Source organism: Trichophyton rubrum (assembly GCF_000151425.1).
Source record: "Trichophyton rubrum CBS 118892 genomic scaffold supercont2.6, whole genome shotgun sequence".
Classification (NCBI taxonomy): domain Eukaryota; kingdom Fungi; phylum Ascomycota; class Eurotiomycetes; order Onygenales; family Arthrodermataceae; genus Trichophyton; species Trichophyton rubrum.
The window spans coordinates 204,901-224,301 of NW_003456423.1; the positions used below are offsets into that span (position 1 = coordinate 204,901).

The 19,401-nt window shown below is 47.9% G+C and overlaps 6 protein-coding genes across 12 annotated transcripts; 2 read left to right on the top strand and 4 right to left on the bottom strand.

The window, feature by feature from the left end:
- Positions 1-59: 59 nt before the first annotated feature.
- On the bottom strand, positions 60-4,527 carry TERG_05483 (uncharacterized protein; the record flags this gene model as incomplete). Of its 2 annotated transcripts, XM_047748443.1 has the most annotated exons (5): positions 60-1,166; positions 1,231-1,418; positions 1,480-2,058; positions 2,116-3,779; positions 3,882-4,527. In XM_047748443.1, 4 exons carry the CDS (start codon positions 3,387-3,389, stop codon positions 538-540), a joined length of 2,670 nt encoding a protein of 889 aa, XP_047604425.1. In that variant the 3' UTR covers positions 60-537. The 2 variants fall into 2 exon arrangements, with proteins under 2 accessions (XP_047604425.1, XP_047606611.1); XM_047749986.1 differs by having other exon boundaries at positions 60-2,058; positions 2,116-3,587; positions 3,663-4,034.
- A 17-nt stretch (positions 4,528-4,544) lies between these two features.
- On the bottom strand, positions 4,545-6,754 carry TERG_05484 (uncharacterized protein). Of its 2 annotated transcripts, XM_047748444.1 has the most exons (5): positions 6,559-6,711; positions 6,490-6,501; positions 6,162-6,433; positions 5,362-6,103; positions 4,545-5,306 (listed from the first exon to the last, which is right to left on the bottom strand). In XM_047748444.1, the coding sequence occupies exons 1-5, from the start codon at positions 6,671-6,673 to the stop codon at positions 4,813-4,815; spliced, it is 1,635 nt and encodes a 544-aa protein (XP_047604426.1). In that variant the 5' UTR covers positions 6,674-6,711; the 3' UTR covers positions 4,545-4,812. The 2 variants fall into 2 exon arrangements, with proteins under 2 accessions (XP_047604426.1, XP_047606612.1); XM_047749987.1 differs by having other exon boundaries at positions 6,162-6,754.
- An 818-nt stretch (positions 6,755-7,572) lies between these two features.
- TERG_05485 (uncharacterized protein) lies at positions 7,573-11,319 on the bottom strand (the record flags this gene model as incomplete). 5 transcript variants are annotated; one of them, XM_003233562.1, is made up of 5 exons in its annotated part: positions 7,573-7,914; positions 7,982-10,261; positions 10,327-10,859; positions 10,934-11,103; positions 11,180-11,319. In XM_003233562.1, 5 exons carry the CDS (start codon positions 11,317-11,319, stop codon positions 7,573-7,575), a joined length of 3,465 nt encoding a protein of 1,154 aa, XP_003233610.1. The 5 variants fall into 5 exon arrangements, with proteins under 5 accessions (XP_003233610.1, XP_047606613.1, XP_047606615.1 ...); XM_047749988.1 differs by lacking the exon at positions 11,180-11,319 and having other exon boundaries at positions 10,934-11,006; XM_047749989.1 differs by lacking the exon at positions 7,573-7,914 and having other exon boundaries at positions 7,961-10,261.
- Positions 11,320-12,564: 1,245 nt separating this feature from the next.
- Positions 12,565-14,013, top strand: TERG_05486 (uncharacterized protein; the record flags this gene model as incomplete). The annotated part of the gene is made up of 1 exon (XM_003233563.1): positions 12,565-14,013. One exon carries the CDS (start codon positions 12,565-12,567, stop codon positions 14,011-14,013), a length of 1,449 nt encoding a protein of 482 aa, XP_003233611.1.
- Positions 14,014-14,376: 363 nt separating this feature from the next.
- Positions 14,377-15,463, top strand: TERG_05487 (uncharacterized protein; the record flags this gene model as incomplete). The annotated part of the gene is made up of 2 exons (XM_003233564.1): positions 14,377-14,624; positions 14,689-15,463. 2 exons carry the CDS (start codon positions 14,377-14,379, stop codon positions 15,461-15,463), a joined length of 1,023 nt encoding a protein of 340 aa, XP_003233612.1.
- A 599-nt stretch (positions 15,464-16,062) lies between these two features.
- On the bottom strand, positions 16,063-17,403 carry TERG_05488 (uncharacterized protein; the record flags this gene model as incomplete). The annotated part of the gene is made up of 2 exons (XM_047748445.1): positions 16,635-17,403; positions 16,063-16,576 (listed from the first exon to the last, which is right to left on the bottom strand). Exons 1-2 carry the CDS (start codon positions 16,757-16,759, stop codon positions 16,063-16,065), a joined length of 639 nt encoding a protein of 212 aa, XP_047604427.1. The 5' UTR covers positions 16,760-17,403.
- Positions 17,404-19,401: the final 1,998 nt, after the last annotated feature.

Consider the following 19,401-nt stretch of genomic DNA (forward strand, 5'->3'; position numbering starts at 1 on the left):
GTCTTCTCTTCTAGTTTGTTCCTTTCATGTTGCGGGGAGCTTTTTTTTTTTTTTTTTTTGATAGCTTGCGGGGCGTCATGCTGTTGGTTACGTAAGCATTTATAGCTAGAGCGTCGGTGACTTCTAGTATCTTCGCAAAGGGGAAAAACTATGTAAGGGATCTATTGTCATTGGAACGACAAAGACATGCTAGCTAATAATACAAGAAACAAAAATGAACTCCTGCTTTGCCTTGAGGTTCAGATCAATTTTTTTCCCCTGGTTTTCCATCATTTTGCTTGGCAAAATAAAAACATCCAGAGGACACGCAAATCAGGAACATCAGTGAGGGATGAAATATTTGATATCCCAGCGCCTACGTCCACTAAGTCAGATCATAAAATGAAATCCACGGCATTTGGAACATAATCAAATGAATACCGAGCCGGAAGTAAACTAAAGAAAAAGAAGAAGATTTCTCAGGTAAAAAGTGGGTAACCTTGCCTGCTTAGCGTTTTCAGATAAGGTAGTGGATGTGCTTGACATAAATCTGCTTCATCATGGACTTGGAGTGCCCTCTGCATATCGAGGTGCATCGTCCATGGCACCAGGAGTAGCAGGGAAGCCCATCCCGATTGCAGGAGTGGGTGCGTCATATGGTCGATGATCACCGGCAGGTGTAGGCGCATCATACGCATCACCATCTATACGTTTTCCAGCAAAAGTTGAAGCACCAGGTGTAGGTGCATTATCCGGCCATGCACGAGGAGTAGCAGCTGTTGCTCCAGGAGTTGGAGCACTGCCGAATGGGGCGGGAGATGGAGCCGTGTAGTCACCGCCAGGAGTAGGAGCATCGAAAGCTCTGCCGGCATTGGTGCTGAGATGTGAGCTGGAGCTTCCAGAATGGCCCCAGGCAGGTGTACGGGAGCCACTGTTTGCCGCCATTGCACCCGGATGACCTGGGGTTCGAGAGCCGGCCATGAAGGCGTCAAAGCCTGAGTTTGAAGAGCCCCCTGAGAACCCGGACCCAGCATCGTGAGGTGTCTTTGTTCCAGAAGTCCAGGCTGGAGTACGTCCACCAAACCCACCGTAAGAGGTTCTGTTACCATCATAAGGGTTGGCGGTACGAGAACCTTCAGCCTTCCAAGCGGGAGTGCGAGATCCTACTGCAGCATTCCAAGCAGGGGCTAAACAAAGCAAGTTAGTCCGCGTCCTGAGGCCATCCTTAACCAAGCATAACGGGATACTTACTTCGAGAAGATGACGCTCGCCAGGCTGGTGTACGAGACGAATCGCCCATAGCAATCGGTGTTCTTCCCCCTTGCCATGCAGCATCTTGGGGGCCAGCTCTTCCTGTAGCCATGGATTGTGGAACTCTCGGAGCACCACCACCTCTGCCACCAAATCGGTTGATATCTACAGGTTGTCCAGTAATCGGGCTGCGTATATGTGAGTTAGCTGAGGACAGGACCTAAATAGGGGATGATTAATAATACGTACTCCTTGACAGAGAGATTCTCCTTTTCAACAGGTACGACTTTTGAAACGGAGTGTAACTCTACTCGAGCAATGATATCCGTTGTGTCCTTGACGATACCCAGCAGACCCTTGAACGGACCCCTTCGAATATGAACAGTCTTTCCAACAAGTCGGTCCCTGCCGAATGTTCGCGGTGGTGGCATTCCAGAACCATTCATACCGTTCTTCTGCAAAGCCGGATTCATCTTTGATAGATCTGGGGCAGACCTACCTAATTTAGAACCGCTGGTGGCCACGGTAGTAACGTTTATAGCTCTAGTGACCATGATACCAGCATTATCTCCCACAACCTTGCTAGTACAGAAGAGGAACGCTCTATGGATATGCAGGATGGTACCAGTCCGCTGCTCACCAGTCACCTCTTTCACGGTATCTCCACACTTGATTTCAGAACCATTTCGGTCAGTGGTGACAGCATGTCGTCGGTGTTCGATCTTGCCCAAAACCCGCGATGGAAGCACAATTTGGGTTGAGCCATTCTGGTCTATGACTCGCATTGACTCTCTATCAAGTTTCACCACACATCCAACTGTTGTTTGGCTGTAGTTTACTTGTTAGTTGATGCATGGTACTGTAAAACAGAAATAGGAAACTTACTCGATTTGCACCAAATCATGGACATCATACTGGCCCAACTTTCCATCAACCCCAATGTCATCAGCTTCTCTCAAATCCTTGCTAAAAACGGTGATCTCTTGCATCGTCATGTCTGTGAGGATGGTGACTCGGTCATCCTTGATCCGAACAACCATACCCAATTCATCGCGATACTTGCTTCCTCCGATGACTTTGACATGATCACCTTCGCTGAATCTCTTTCGAAGACCCTTGGTGGGCACATCAATATGCTGGCCTTGTAGTTCACCTTGAGTGACTTTGATGGTAACAATGTCGCCGCGGGTTGCTACTGTCTGGCCAACGACACCGCGCTGTTCGCCTGCAAAGACTTCAACAGTGTCTCCAACCAGATAGGCATCCTCTTCAGTCGTATTCTTGATTGTAGCAGCCAAAGATGCAAGATCGAGATTCGAAGTTCCATCATCGGCACCACGAGCGAACTTTGTCACCTCGTCAAGTTGAGGGTTAACATTTTTGGTGATGAGATGTTGAACTTTCATGTTTTTGATAAGGAAGCCATCGACGTAAGTATCACCAAGATAAGACCAAGACTTGCCTCCCAAGCTAGATGTAGCAGAGAGATACTTGGAGTGTCTCTTCTTCGCTTCTGCCTCACTGAACAGCCGTTGAGGAGGCCTGGCAATCGCACTACTCCCTCCTCCAATCCTCTTACGCTTGGGGTCGAGAGCAGGCGCATTGCTGTCTTCGTTGAGTCCGTACTCCAAACGAGGGACAAGTCTAACGGTAACATTAAGCCCATTTGTCTCAACTTCCTCAAGCTGGGCCAAGTCCCCTTGGTATCGTCCACGCTTGATTCGGACCCAGCCTCCCGGGGTAAGTTCCTCTGACTTTTTCACTCGGAGTAGATCAGGCATTTCCTTGACAGAGATTAAGGTCATCTTAGACCTGACGTAAATATTAGACATTCCATCTAAGGCATCAATGATATCGGCTTGTTTCCGGGCTTCCACGTAGATATAACCAGCCATAGTTCCACCGCGCTCAAAAGCGGATATGATCTTGATAGGGTTTCGTGAGCCAAGGGGCCGCTCTTCCATGCGCTTGATAATGCTGAACACAATCTCCCTCTCCTTGCCCGGTCGACACTTGACACCCCATATGCTCGGGTCATCAACGCTAGGTAGGAGAAGCCTTTTGGGGACAACGACAAGATCAGCTCCAGAGGCACGGTTTCGGCCATATCGTTCTTTTAGAGCTTGCGCCTGCTGCTCCGCATCCATCGTTGCATCCATATCACGCTTTCGATCGAGTTCACGATGGCGCCTATCATCCGTTTCTGCGCCAGCGGGCAGGACAACTTCATCGTCATGGTGGACGAAACCGGCTTCGATTTCGTCTTCTTCATCTTCCGCTTCATCTTCGTCGTCGACTTCTGCTTCTTCTTCGAAGAAAGCGCCGAGTCCATGTCTTCTGCGCTTTCGAGGGCGACCCTATTCGCACTCATCAGCATCGGACTCAAAGGTAACTAAGAGCGTCTCAAAACTGGAGATGTAAGGCACACTTACGGTAACTGCTTCCTCATCCTCCTCCTCTTCTTCTTCCTCTTCATCGTCATCCTCGTTATCTCCTTCGGGCTCCCCTTCATCATCGTCTTCGACACCGGCTTCATCTTCACCTCTGGCCTGTTGCGATTCATTAGTATTCAAGTCACCATTTTCGCCATCATTCATCCTTTTCACTTCATCTCCATTTTCTTCATCATCATTCTTTTTATTTTTACCGACCTCTTGTCCATCGTCGTTATCTATGGGTTTTCCGCCGCTGCGATTATCTTGCTGGTCATCTTCAGCTTCTGGCTCGGAATCTTCAGCCGGCGCAGGATTGAAATCTTCTTCATCCTCCGAAGCAAACTGTTGTTCGTTTCCTGGATGCGACATGTTTGGTATTAATTATGTGTTGGTTGGCTGGGGTTGAGCTCGGTTCGGACGTCCAGCAGTCAAGTTAGAGTCTCGGGGTGACGGGAGATATCTTTTTGATAGGACGGCCCTAATCGTCCTATTAAGGAGTACAAGTCTTTCCAACTATCTCAAAGAACAGGTCGCAGAAAAAGTACGCTGGAGGCGGGTTCGATAGGTGTGTTAGGCTCGGAGTGTCGAGTTCTTGGTGACGGAGCTATCTCAGGAACGGTCGAAAAGAGCTCACTTTCGGCCAGCGGGTGATCTCAGAGGATTTGAACGAGAGGAAAAGGGGGTCTTGATAATTAGTGGAGTCGAATAGTGGCTTTATCTTGTCGAGACGTCTTCTCTGCGCAGAGTCGAAGCTCTTAATCTTCATCTTCATCTTCTTCGCCTTCAAAGCTTTGAGGTTGGAAAATGCGCCAAAGGGATGGTCACGTGATGGATCCTTTGCCCGACTATTTTGTTTTTTTTTTTTAAACATTTTTTTTTTTTAAGGTACAAACTTCATCAGCAAGAAAGATATAATATCGGGGATGCAGCGTTTACGAGACTCAAGTAATAGCTTTATGTGAATCTTGTGAATCTTTTTGATTCTACGAAGTAGGTAATTTGGAATAAGGTACAGGTAGCCATGAAGGAAATTGGAGCCAGGAGTTATATCAAATGAAACAAGCACAAGTTCATCGGGGATATATTGACACAAGGGAATTCATACAGATGTATTCGACAGAACAGAAGGTACCAAACAAGGAAGCCATTATAACTTCATACCAAAGATCTCATGTACCTTCAGGGACTGTCTCATACTCAGGTCAAGCATGATCTCCTCGCTACCTCCGGGAATAGCGTAGGCTCTGACATCACGGTAGAGGCGTTCGATCTTACCACCCTGTCCACCACGAGAGTAACTGAGACCTCCGAAGATCTGACTAGCCTCACGGGCGCAGAACTCAAAGGTGGTAGTTGACTGGGCCTTGAGACCGGCGATAGCTCCGCCTAGACGAAGGGCAGCGGCGTCCTCATCCATATTTTGACACTGGAAGACGAGATTCTCGAGCCAGTTGAAACTGGCTTCGATCTGGCGAGCCATATGGGCGAGCTTCATACGGATGACTGGATGGTCGATGAGTCGTTTGCCAAAAGTGCGGCGCTTGTGGGCGTATTTGACGGACTCCTCGTAGCAGACTCGGGAGAAGCGGAGACATTGGATGATGATACCCATACGTTCATGGTTGAAGTTGGTCATGATGACTGATAATTAAGTTAGCATTGACATTTTTGATACTGGAGAAAAGGAGATGCACACCTTTAAAGCCCTTGTTCTCCTTTCCAATCAGGTTGCCGACAGGAACCTTGACGTCTTCAAAGGTAACGTAAGTGGTACCACTGCTCCAGACACCCTGGCAGTCCATCTTACGTGTGCTCACACCTCCGGCAGAGCGCTCGATCAGGAGAACACTGACACCGCCCATGCCAGGGCCTCCAGTTCGTACAGCAGTGGTGAAGTAGTCACTCATGATACCGTTGGTGATCCACTTCTTCTCACCATTGACGATGTAATGCTTTCCATCAGGGGTAAGCTTGGCTTCACAGGACAAATTGGAGACATCACTTCCGGCATCAGGTTCGGTTATGGCTAGACAGATACGCTTGTCACCAGCCAGTATACCTGGAACGATACGCTCGACAAGCTCCTTGGATCCGTACTTGACGACTGGTGGGCAGCCAATGCCAAATCCACCGATGAGGTTCCAGACAATGCCTCCGCTGCCTGCACGAGAAAGCTCATCGGTGACAATCAGTTCGTGGAAGAGATCCCACTTATCAGGAGAAACGCTCTTCACCTGGTTCTTGACTAGGTCTTTGTTGTATGATAGGCCAAGCAGACCAGCAAGGTAACCTCTCTCGCCCATTTGCTTGTAAATGTTCTCGGGAACTGCCTTGGCCTCATCCCACTCGTGGCAGTAAGGCTCGATCTCGGTCTCTACCCACTGTCGCACCTCGTCACGTAGAGCAGCATGTGATTCGTTGTAGAATGGAGAGTAATACTAGATGCAAGTTAGCTGTCAGTATCTTTTGCTATATGTCTAGCGCAGCATAACTTACTCCATGGTACCACGACGGGTCCGAGAAAGGGATAAGCTCTCCATAGGGGTCCAGGGCCTCTGCGGCTGGGACAGGCGAGGATTGTTCCTGTGGCTTTGAGGCCTCCTTCTTTGGAGCCGGGGTAGGAGCTGGAGCTGGAGCTGGGGCAGCCTCGGCTTTCTTAGAGTCGAGGGAGCCAATCTTCAGCTTTGGTTGGTACTTCTTCAACACGCCGGCGTTGTGGTACTTCCAGAACTGCTTTGAAGCATCCTTTCCTCCCATGCGCTGCAAGACTATAACAGAACTGTGAGTATATATTGTCTAGGAACAAGGCAAGAAACGATCGTACTCTTTTTACCGCCTATAGTAAGGTTAGCTTCGTTTCTCAACGCTGATATATATGCTGTTTATAACCAACCTGGGTGATCATCGAGGAACTTAGACACATCGTAGACGTCTCCGTCGATGATAATCCACACACTATCCCCTTTGCTATGCGACGCAACGTCATCCTTGGAATAGACGCCAGACATGATTGTAACCCAAAGAATGAAGGATAGTATATATCAAACAGACAAGACGAGATGGTCAAGAAAAGGGAGGCAACGCCGGCTATATATTATGGAAGATATATGTGCAAAAGAGGGACCCGCCGAATCAGAGGCAACGTATAACTAACAACGATGGAGGCAGAAGAGAAGAAAAGGACAAAGTCCGGGGAACCCGGGGCTCCTAAAAAGCAGCTCACAGGAAGAAAAGCTGGAGGATAGCGATGATTAACGGCAACGGGTTAAGCCTAGGTACAATCACAAGCCATCTCCCATCTCATACAATAATAATAACAGTACAGGCGAGGGCTGAAAAGACGAAAGGCTTTGCCGTCACATGCAAACATGAGCTGCGCTTAGCTATGACGTTTTAGCCACTTGATGTCCCCTTTTTAGCTCAGGTGTTATTTCGATAATCGATCTCTGGACACCACCATGTAGATGGTAAGAAAAGAGACAAAGGATCAACCGCTCGACTTCACATTTTTGTCATCTGCTCTGCCTCCTCGTCTTTTTCTTCACCTTCATCTTCATTATTATCCTCGCCGTCATCATCTTCTGCTTCGGCCTTTTCTTCGGCTTTTCCGCTCGGCGAGCCGCAGCATCCATGACTAAGCGTAATCACGGGGTCATATACCTCGGCTCAAGTTGGCGCGTCTTTTTTTCTTTTTCTACTTCCCTTTTCAGGCTATCAAAAGGAGATACAAGGCCGAAGAGCAGTACGAAGTTCGTTGTACAACAGTTTAGATTAAGATGGTCGAATATGGGCTAGAGTACAGGACATGGTTGTGTTAGGGATACAACCCGGTGTATGCTATGCACAAGGAGCCAAAGGAAGTTGAGGAAGTGTAGAAAAAGAGGGAGAGAAGGGAGAGGCTGCAGCTTTAAAGCTCTTCATCCTCTCCTTCGGTTTCATATGTAAAGTCGTCTGGCACCGGAGCTTCTTCAACTCCTTCTTCGTCCTCATCAACAGCGGTAAGAACACCTGCAGCGGCTGCAGCGCCGCTACTAGCGCCTGGACGGGCAGGAGTGGATGGAGCGGCCGCGGAGGCGGCCTGAGCAGCTCCCTGGAGAGCAGCGTTAAGGCGGCTCTGGACAGTGTTGGCCTGGCTGCTTCCAGCCGCGGCGGTGGCGGCTGGCTTCGTCTCCTTGCTGGCACTCAACTCAATGATATCGCGTGGCTCAGAGGGTTTCTTGTCAAGAAGAACGACAACTCCTCCAGTGGCCTTTAAAAGTCAAAAAGTTAGCAGTTTGTTTGTAATCTTAATATCTTCAGAGAACGGGTCTACTTACCTTCTTGACAGGCTCATATCTCTGGTCGGGGAAAGAGATATATTTCACTTGAGCAGGAAGAACTCGCGACAAGTTGGATATCTCGTAGCCAACCTTCTCCTTCTCAGGCTTCCGCTTGGGTTCGGCAGCTGCCTCCTTGTCGCCACTGGCCTTTGATTCTTCCGCCTTGGGGGCTTCATCGACATCCATTTTCTCTGGAAGCTGTTGGGCGGCGGACTTTGGAGTGGTTGGTGTTTGTTCAATATCAATGCTTCCACTCCGTTGCTTCTCCCTCTTTTGTGCTCGTCGCTTCGCCTGCGCAGTGGTGGACAAAACTGCAGTCTTGATCTTCTCCGGGGCTTCATCTGCCTTTACCTGCTGTTCGGGGGGGTAGTCAAAAAGGCTTGGGCGAGTATTGCTGTGGAATTTGAAGTCTGGGACTTCCAGTTTCTGGTCCACGCCAATAACAGCAGTAGGTGTGAAGCTGAGAGACAAGAAATGGGTCAACGGGAACCAGTACCAATATTGTGTGAAGACAGCCATTCCCACAACTCCGGGCATGTTGAGGTTTCCGGACTGGGTCTGTAAGCTAATGGTACAGTTCCGGCCACCGGCATCAATGATTCCAAGAGCAAGAGCACAGCCGAACTTGGCCATGGCATCTTCATGACGGTCGGCAATCACCTTTTGCATTGCCGTGCGGATGGTGCCAACCTTGGGATTCATTGCCTCGTTTTGCTGGACAAGTACCATGGAGAGAGCAATCAGTGCACCCTGGCGGACGAAGTCAGTCGGGTCCTTCAACATAGGCTCCAGAAGATCTATAGCCTCATCTAGACCAGTTCCGGCGCATGAGATGCCGAGAGCCATAGCAGCACCATATCGGACATGAGGGTTGTAAGATTCGGAGAGAAGCTCAACCATCCGAGGAACGCTCTGGTGTTTGCGGAACAGAATGAATCCTAAACTCATGACTGCAGCGCGGCGGACATCGTCGCTAACATCACTAACAGCAACGTGCAGGAGCTTGCGGACCGCCTTATTACTTCCAGTTCCACAGTAAGCCAGTGCAATCGCCATAATTCCACCGTATCGAAGCGTAGGGTCAGGGTCACCTAGGAGTCCATGTATCAACTCATCTGCAGCTTCTTGGCGGCCATACATGATCAGTGCCATGCCCATAGCGAGACCACGAATGATTTTTTCGTGCTGAGTCAAGTGAGCATATTGGATCATGTCTTCCAGCGCCTTCATGTTTCCGGTTCCCAGCATAACAAGGCCCATAGCAAGGCCAACTGCCTCGCCATTTAGAGCCAAATCAGCATTGAGAACCTTATTCAAATCGGCATAGATTCCTTCATCCCCAGTTCCCATAGCTGCAACACCCAGCCCAAGAGCACCTCCGTGTTGTACTACTTCTTCGGTAGCCTTATTGAAATGCTCACGGATATGGTCCACGGCCCAACCTTCATGGTTAGCATATATCAAACCAAATGCATACAGTGAACCGCCTTGGCTATAAACAGACCCGGAATTGCCAACACCTGCCATAGATTCCTTGGGTAGGTATGGTGCAAGGAGTTTCTGGCCTTGAGTTAGATTACCTCGATGAATGACACCGAGAGCGGCAGTAGCAGTGAACTTGGACCAGTTGACTGCCTTGCCTAGCCAATCCAGGTTGTCGCGAAAGAACTTATCATGGGTTGTTCCAGCATGCATAAAAGCATTGGCACAAGTTACTGCAGTGTGGAATATCGAGTTTCGAGCCTCCAGGCTGTCCTTTATTTTATCCAAAATGGCGATATCAGCTTTGTTGTTTCGGTATAGGAACTCAAGGTTGAGTTGGATAGAATTAGCACCATCTAGGATGCTTCGAATGGATTTTAGAGAGGCTCGTCCTTCGTCGGTGAACTTTCTTCTTGCTGGAGAAGTCTCCTCATCTTCGTCGTCCTCGTCCTCATCATCATCTTCTTCTTCATCATCGCTCAATAGTTTATCAGTTTCCTTTGACTCCTTCGGTTTCTGTTCCCTCTTTTCCGCGGAATCCGTCTCTTTGGGCTCAGCGATAGCGGCCGAAAGTTCCTGGCGCACCTTCTTCAAGAACTCCTGGGTGCTGTTGTCGTACAGATCAAAGGATATTTGATAAGCTACAGCCAGAGACCTGGCGTCACCCTTCGCCACCAGTTTTTGCAAGATATCAGATGCCATCGAATGTTCATTCAGGTAGACAACACATTTTGCAATGGAGAAATAGTCGGGTGAAGGTATTTCGTTTAAGAGCTCGAGGATCAGTTTAAGGATCTAAAGGTCTCATCAGTATTGTCAAATGGGTAATTCGCTTTTTGATGGTATTCAGGCTTGCGAACCTCATTTCTAAAGCCCCGTTCCTGGACTACGTTCATACAAATGCCCAGAACATATTCCATCAGCTCCTCTCCTCGCTTCGATGGTTCAACACCTTGTTCCTTGGCATCATGAGCGGCCCGTAGAATGGCTACTCGAATGATGTCAAGATTTTTAGCCTCGACAGCGATACCTATGACCTGTCGATATCTTTGTTGTTCGAAGCACCGGTCAAAGAGCCGCTTGATGATATTTTGTAGTTGTCTTTGGGTTCCTCGCTGAAGTATCACAGGCACGTCATCCCTACCACTGCCACGGTCTTCGCCGACGGGATAGCTGGTTTCCGCAGACGATTCGGGGCGCGATAGGAGAGACTTCGAAGGTAATGCGGACTGCGAAAATGGAGTGATTGGGGAACTTAAACCAGCAGATGTGCTCGAGACACCTCCTTCATTCCTTGGGAAAGAGGTATTTAACTGGGAAGCACCACCTCGTCCTGTAGTCTGTGAAGCCTTGAGCATCGAACAGGTCGAAATGAAAGTATCCACGCATTTTGCTATGAGTTCCCTTATTAGCAGTTCATCCGGTAAAACCCAGGCCAGCCTTAAGGCTGTGGTTACTCTGACATACAGATAATGGTCTCTTCAAACTCGCCGCCATTCTCAATATCAAACCGGTTGCCAGCTCCTAAGGCAAAGACCATACTCTCGCTATACTCTTGTAGGTGATAGTATACCTTGGCAGCGACGAGAGACGCAAGCTCGCGTTCAGGAAAAGACTCATCTTCACTCAGAGCTTCTCTATTAGGTTCCACGAGCTCGATTAGCAACCAAGATCCATTAAGATAAGATCGTTAAACGAAAGTGGAAAACATACATCTGCCCGACAGATCCAGCGATCTCAGTCCATAAAAGATCAACTTGGGCGTCAAGAGCCTTAAGAGCAAAGACCTTAAGCTCGGTATCCGGCTCGGAAAGGAACCCCACCAATCCCGCAGCTGAGGCCAGGCCAACCATGGTGAAATAGTGCTCTAAGACGCGCGCCTTGTGTCAAAGGGAAGGTTTGTGCTGCCGGTTCAAGCTCCGTTACGGGATGCGCGGCTGTCTGGCCTTCAGGCTGAAGTCGGATTTTCGTGGATTAAGGGAGCAGAGTAGTCAGTCGAGTAAAGGAGCCGGAGGTAAAAAACGGATACAAGGGAAGCAAAATCCTAGCAATACATTCGAGAAAGAAAAGAAGAACGGGGAAAGGGACCGTGGTGATGCCTTGAGATCTGATGTGTTTCGATGCTGTTTGTTGTCAGAAGCAGCACAGGAAGACATCGTCAACCCGACACGTGACATTGATTATTAATCGGTATTGGCAGCGGCTCAAGTAGACTCGCCTTCATACTTAGCCCGGTATCGGCAGAGGTAGCGCCTAATATATCCTTTACACAACAAGCACCGGTATCTAAACTCCGAGGACGACAGTAATGAATAATGAGTATATAAACTCTTTTAACCTCTATATGTGGTACTCAACTTCTGCTCTGCTTACTTGTATTATATCTACCTCTAGCATCAACAACTGTGTCTATATCGAAACTAGGTGCGCATTCTCCAACCAATAAACATCAGGTTTAACTCTTGCTAGTTAGCCTGGGAAATGAAAGATGGACAGAAGCATTTATATCTTCAGGACAAATCTGTATCTCGTTGATTGCTTCGGCTAATCAAATGCCGTGTGCGCTTAATTCTGAGCCGCGCGGCTATCTAAGCGCCCCATCCGTCGCTTCTCGATGGACTCTGTAATAAAGTGACGGAACACCAACCTTAGTAACTGAACTGAACAGCTAAACTCGACTTGTATATTTAGCGCTCCTTAACTAGTGGCACTTCTGTCATCTGCCCTGTTAAACACACATTCACCCATCCAGTTGACTGGTAGCCAATTATGACAGCATGCTTGAACTTTGTACGAGGCACCTGCACCTTTCACGCGATACGCCTCCATAGACCGCAGTATTGGCGCTGCAGCCTCTATGTATATATTATTTTACTCATCTGCTAACCGGCTTGCACAGCTTCCTAGGATTGACTATTCTACCTCGAACAATCACATCCTTTCAGTCGTTAACAATACTGTTTATCACTTGTTACGCTCGTTCTTCTAGCCTGCCCTACGAGTCGCTGGCCTCTTTAGCGACAGAATTTCGCAGAACGCCTGCTTTACGGCAACAGAAAACACCTTAACACAGTCCTAAAGGCTTTCTTCGGCTCAAAATGTCGATATGGCCGTCTGCTAACCCTAAGGTCCTACGGCCAATACCGCTTTCAGTCTGCAATATTCCTTCGGAGCCTTTAATTCATATAGAACGGCAATCTCGGCAATTACAGAGCGAATTACAAGAACTCCTCGATGCTCAAAGCCGCATCTTAATTGTCAGACAACCCCTTGATTCGCCCACGAATACCCCTTCAACGAGGAGCTCGACTCCTACCACGTCCCATACTTCAGGTCGCAAGCAAACGATGCCCATTCCAGTACGGCAACCTCGAAAAAAACCGCCCACCCTCCGAAATGTGCGTCAAGGGATCTCCGCCTCGATCCATCTTCTTTTATGTTTGAAGGAAGAGGAGCGGGATATCTTTACCTCTGAGATGTATGCCAGGAAAGACGCGATAGATAAGGTGAAAACTTTCATGGAAAAACAGGCTGGCTTGGAGAAACATATTTCTCAGATGCGAGCCGGTAGCCAGCAGAAACATGTGGAAACACTCTCAAACGAACTTCGCGAACTGGAGGGCGAAATAAAGGAGGTCGAGTCCCGGCTTGCAGAGATGAAGTCACGCCGTCGCCACATGATAGACGAAATAACCAAACGTCAAAGTTCCGTGGATGCTAAACTGTCATCTTATGAAGGTGCTCTTTCTCTTGTTAAGAAAGACTCTGAGCAGTTTCTAAAAACGCCGCCCGTCGCCCCCCTTCACAGTGATTCGGTTCCGACGCCGTTCTTTTCATTAAAGCCTAACAGGCGAACTCTGCAGATGGCTGAAGAGCACTGGACACAAGAGTTATCATCTCTCGAAAAGCGCAGTTTAACGACCGATCATGAGATTGAAGCGCTAGAAGAGGGTGGGCAGATATGGAACGATACTATTTTGCTTGTAACGAAGACTGAAACCACCTTGCGAAATACCCTTAATCAGCTTCGAGAGGAAGATTATTCTGTCGAATCAGCAAAGCCTGCCGTAGTTGAGAGGACAGAACTTTCCGAAGTACAGAAAATGTTGACTTCTACTCTAAACAAGCTTGATGAATACCTACATTTGGCAGAAGAAAAGAAATGGTCGCTACTGATCTGCAGCATTGGTGCTGAACGCGAGGCGTTCAATGAGGCTAGAACCAGGTTCTCTAGCATGTTTAAACTCCGCCATCAAACCCCAGAAGTCGACCGTGAAGGTACCATGGTAGGAGAAGTTCCCGATGACTTACTTGCGTCACATGCTCCATCAGGAGATGGCTCTCTTTCACCAGAAATACACAGACCTCCTGAACATAGCTTAAAATCAGAGCTAGAACCAGGATTCGAACCAGAACAAAAAGGGGACCTGGATGAGACTGTACATACTACAGACCAAGCTAATGCTTGTCCATCAACCCCACCAGTATCGCGCAATATGGATGATAGCGATGACGAACCAGACCCTGCCTGGCTGCTCTCGCCATAATATTTTTATTATTTGTGTATTAAGCAGATCGGTGCTAAACTTGGTTGATGATATTCAGGCTACCTAATTGAGTTTATTTTCTATTAACCAGTCTATCATGACTCAAACGAGCCGTTGTAACATATTTCTCTTTGCACGTTGTTTGCCATGAAGCCTAGATCTAGTAAAGGGGCCACGAATTCGAAGTGTCACGTGGAACCAGCCTCCGCCGTTGGTCCTTGGAACGTCAACATCTTGATATCGACGCCCTCCACAGTTCATACAAACAGTTTTTTTAGCTTTCGGCAAGGGTTCAACGGCCTTTTATAAACGGTTTTGTAATCTATTTGCGCGATACATAGCGGAATACCAATTATTGTGAGAATGGCTTTACCAAAACCTACCCACCAATTCAAGATACCATCAGTATACGATGGTGTCCTACTTCAGTGTAGGATATATCACCCAAATTATGCCCAGGGCACGGATCAAAACCCCGTATACAAAAGAAAGGGTGCAATGATAGCCCATCCATATGCTCCTCTTGGAGGCTGCTACGATGATCCCGTTATAGCAGTTGTCGCTAGTGAGCTATTGCGAGCGGGATATGTTGTAGGCACGTTCAATCTTAGGTATACTCGATCTGTACCAGCTGTAACCACTCATTTTTACGAGAATATTGATTAATTTGTATAGGGGTGCTGGTGGCTCACAAGGGCGAACAAGCTGGACAGCCAAACCTGAACTTGGCGATTTTATCTCGTTTTATCTCTTCCTGGTACACTATATCGTAGGCTTGGATCCATTCTTGGGGCACGATTCTACCATTGCTGAAAATGATGCCTCCTTGATGGAAGACAGCCCCAGCCCTTCAATCATAGTATCCGGGTACTCATATGGCTCTATGTTAGCACGGTATTCACCGTCCTCAAGAGTTATCCTATCGACCTTTCAGGAGCCGAAACAGAACGAACCTGCTTACAAAGTCTTACAAGAAGCACGGAGCTTGTCCTCGAAACAGAACCGGGAGGCCCGCGTGCATAGTTGTTCCAATGAATCCAGTTCATCGGGCTCCGGTACAACAATTACCAAAATAAAGGAGATTAACGTCTCTTACCTTCTTATTTCTCCTCTTCTGCCTCCAATCACCCTATTCACGGCTACATCTCTTCTTCTACCAGCCTCTAAACTAACAGTAACGATAAATGGAAACACTCTCCCTCCCTCAGACCTGCAGGATAAAGTCTTAGAACACCAAACTCTAGCAATATTTGGAGAAAATGATGGCTTTACATCTTCTAAGAAGCTTATGGGCTGGAGTGACCAACTGAAAAAGCTTGAAGACTCCCGGTTTGATAGCGTCATGGTCAAAGGAGCTGGCCATTTCTGGCACGAGCATGAGGCTGAACCTCGGATGAGAAGGGCAATTCAGGAGTGGATTGCGCGAGAGGCTAGCTATCAGAGTATATAATAATGGCTGTTTATATTATAGTATTCTCGTTTTTCTAATAGTTTAAATAACGATAGAGAAATTATTCTCACTTTGTCAGAGGTTCTAACCTACGTTTCTCTATAGCAGTGCCCCCCCCCCCCCCCCCCCCCCCCCTATAGGGGGGGAATTTTTTAAATTTTGCCCCCACCCCCCCCCCTTTAAACTTTATTAATAGTTAAAAAATGGTTTAACTAATCAGAATTAAGTTTTTTTTTACTAATTTTCAAAAAGTTCTCCCCCCCCCCCCCCCCCCTTTTCTTTTTAAATAAACAGATCGTTAGTAATTACTAGTCCTCCCAGGTCCTCCTCCCATTTCTATAAGTTGCTTGTCTATAACCCGGTAAGAAATGGCTCGATAAGAGTGTGGATCATATAGTAGCTTATAAATAAAAACGGCCAGAAGTCGCTTCCTAGTAAAATCAGATTTTCTATAAATATTAGCTCCAGGAAGCCACATGGAGCTAGAATCCGAACCTGAAATCCGCCGAGTTCGCCCAGTGCCAGGTTGCGAATTGGGGCAATCCAACTATTTCTGCTGAGGGGCCGGGTTCATCGGGTTCATCATATTTCCTCTGATCCTAGGCTTCGCTATTTCCAATCTCGGGTTTAGCCCGTGCTTTTACCTCTATTTCAAGGCGCTGTTGCTCAGCCGTAACAACTGTCCAGACAGGGTCGTAGTCGAATGGCCCGGTGATCACCCATATTGCCTGTTCAGCGTCGAGCTCTTCCGGGTAAGTTGTAAAGAAATGCTTTACTTCGCTGTAGAAATCCTTCCGAAACTCTCGAAAGCCGTAGTATATCTTGGTGTACTCCCAATACTCTGGAAACCAACCTGCGAACTCCCAATCGATAATCGCTGTGATCTTTCCATCCTTCACCATGATGTTTGACGGCGATAAGTCCGCGTGAGTGAACTTCGTAGAGTAGTTAACTGTCCGCCCGGCCATGCACTCGAGCCACAATTTCGTCGCGGGCCTCCTAGCTCTCCAAATCCACGTCGCGTCGCACAAATTTATGAAACTCTGCGAGACTGAATGGTCCAAATCGTCGGCTGCCCAATCGATGGTCATATCCCGAATTCTGATAGTCGCCCTTTCCATATGCCTTGTACACCGTAGGAATTGGAATTGTCGTGTGTTTTCGAACGTACTCCATTGCCTCGAGCTCCGTGCGGTGGCAGCATACCCTTAAGATCTTTCGCGGCCCAATATAGTATACCTTTGGCGACCTCGATTCCCCATATAGCTTTGCCCCCAGCCAAACGCGGAATTTCATCCAGTAGGACAGGTTGCCTGCGATTAATATATCTAGATAAAGTAACTCAATATTTGATTACGGAAGTTAAACACGGAGCCATAAAGGACATAAACTAGTTAGTTATTAAAATCAGCACTCGAACTATAGGAGATCAAGGCCGTTTACTATACGCACACGGGGGGAATGACTAAGGCGTATCCCGAATCACATCATAGCGGTGTTGCTGAACTAGGCTAATAATTCAATAATGGCCAAAATCAACTACCAAGTAACTAGCTATATTTTCTGTTCATGATATCTGTCAGAGTACGGAGTAATCAAATCGCCTATTAACACACTTAACTTAGTTGATTGCTTTGATTGGTTGGCTAACTAATGATGCTCCAAACCTCAATAATAATGCACGATTTCTTGTCTTTCATGCGTTGCTTGCCGGTGATTTTATTACCGTAGATAAAGATCTACTCCCTGCTGGAAAGTGCGGCGTGCGTAACTAGGTAGTTAACTAGTTATCGGTGCTTTCCAAGGTACAACTACTAACTGCTTATTTAGGTATAAAGGTACTTCTTCTCTTCTCTCTTTATAAACTCTTTTACCCTTACTACTAGTTACCTCTCTATACTTCTTACCTTAAGACTTACGGTAGGGTTAGGGTTAGGCCTTAGGGGGGGGTTAGTTAGGGAGGGTAAGGGAGGGTTAGGGGATAAGGGGGAGTACTTCTTAGAGGGTAGAAATTAAAAAGTAAATTAGCTGTGGTGTCCGCAGCTCAGCCCTGGATAAAAGCCGTCGATCTGCATAGTTACTGAGCTTCGAGTGGGTGGGGATGCTGGACATCTCGTGCTGTTGCGTTAGTCGGGAGAATTCTGTTATTTAACCAAGTTGGCTGCTATTACAAGCCGACTAAGTTACATCTTGACAGCTAACTATCCCGTTAGATTCGGAAAATGCCATCAATGGCTTTTTAAAGATGTGACATCTCGCAGGGTTATTGGCCAAAAGTACGCATCCAATATCGATACCCAACTCCTTAACGCCTTCACCGACTCGGCGGCCGATCTTCTGCGCGAATAGGGACCTCTTGACCCAGCAGTCTGGACAATAGGCAAACCGCCTGACCACATGTAGCAACCCCTATTGTTGTTACTGGGGCCTCCATGTCTGCAATTAGGGGAAGAGCCTGCTGGTGGCTGGCATGGGATCTCCTCCAGGCCAGAAGGGGATTCAGCCAGCCAGTTGCAAATCAAACAGACAGGAGGACACTTGCTGCCACCCATCAATATCAGGAGCTTTCACCGTCTACGGAGGGCCTGCTCTCTCACTGAAGGCCTGAGACACGGTTCGTATGTGATGCTGGAAATTGTCCTGCTCTAATTTGTAGCTGCTTACTCCGCACGGCAACTTGAGTTATCGACGGGGAACTGGAATAGTTTTAATATGTTCCGGGGATGCGTCAGTGGTCAAGGACTGGTTGATGGTGCCCTTACGAAGTACAAGATCATCTGTTCTCGATCCGAAGTCATCAAGCATTATAACAGTCATTCATGAAATTTACGGGTTGGCCGTTTGCGAATAACCTGGACAGCCTAGACAGAGTGTGGTTGCTTCGAAAATGTTATGGATCGACCGGCCCTGGAGCGAAAGGTTGGGAGACAAACACGGAGCATGACTGGTGGTCTTTCTTTTTCGCTCTCAGTACCGAGGATTCCGATCTCCTGTACGGAGTACCACCCTATAGACAAAGGCACAGGGACAAAGGCGCCAGCTAGTTGGCTCTGTGGGTGGCCATCGGTTGCCTCCTGCTCTTCGGACCTGTAGTATAAGTGCGCAGTCAACTTCGCCACAGAAAAAAGGCCTCACTGCATGGCACATCTATTCTCAAAAGCATGGCCATCTCTATAAACTGACTTGTCAGACCATCTTTACTGGCTAAAAAAAATATACTACCATGAAGCGGCTGCTGGAACAAAATGGCAGATCGAAGCATGACAGAGCTCAACCTTAACTTGATAACTAACGCCTGAAACCCTGGCCAAACGACGAACTTGACATGCTTGAGATGCCGGGCCCAGAAGAAGCGGCTCCTAGGAGGAGGCAGTCCCCGGGCTTCCCTGTCGCTTGCACCAGTTGACCCAAAAGCCCCTCTCCCGCCCGCGATTTTCGGATGATCGAGGGAGAAAGAAACGAAAGGCAAAGAGGCAGCAGAAAAAAAAAGCATTGTGGATGTCATGTCATGGGCTCGGCGGAAAGCTTCGTGGGTTAATCCAGCTTTCGAATATTGACATGGGCCTTGAAAGACAGTCCAATCATCGCCCCTTGATATTTGTTGGATTCCCATCACACGAGAGACCTGCCTGTTGCTCTCCCATTTCCCCGGCTCTGTCTCCTCTCTCACGGACGAGGAGGATATATGGATGCATGTGAAGCCTAGAATCTATTCGTCTCCTCATCTTCCCCACGGTTGACAAAGGTCTAGAGGGAGGAGCATACGAACTATTATTGATAGAGGGCTGGTTGTGCCATATTCTTGTGATCCTCCGACGGAGGTATCGAGGTCTCTGACAAACGCCGTGTGCTGAAAACGGGTTCAGAAAAATACGGGAAGCTCCAAGAAATGTTACGACGCAGGGAACCCTCCGAATGGATGGTGCGTCTTGGGAGGT

Coding starts and splice junctions, on each gene's coding strand:
- TERG_05484 (XM_047748444.1), bottom strand. CDS start 6,673: ATGTCTGGCGTCTATTCCAAGGATGACGTTGCGTCGCATAGCAAAGGG. Junction 6,104..6,161: donor ACCCGTCGTGGTACCATGGA/GTAAGTTATGCT, acceptor ACTTGCATCTAG/TATTACTCTCCATTCTACAA. Junction 5,307..5,361: donor GGAGAACAAGGGCTTTAAAG/GTGTGCATCTCC, acceptor CTTAATTATCAG/TCATCATGACCAACTTCAAC.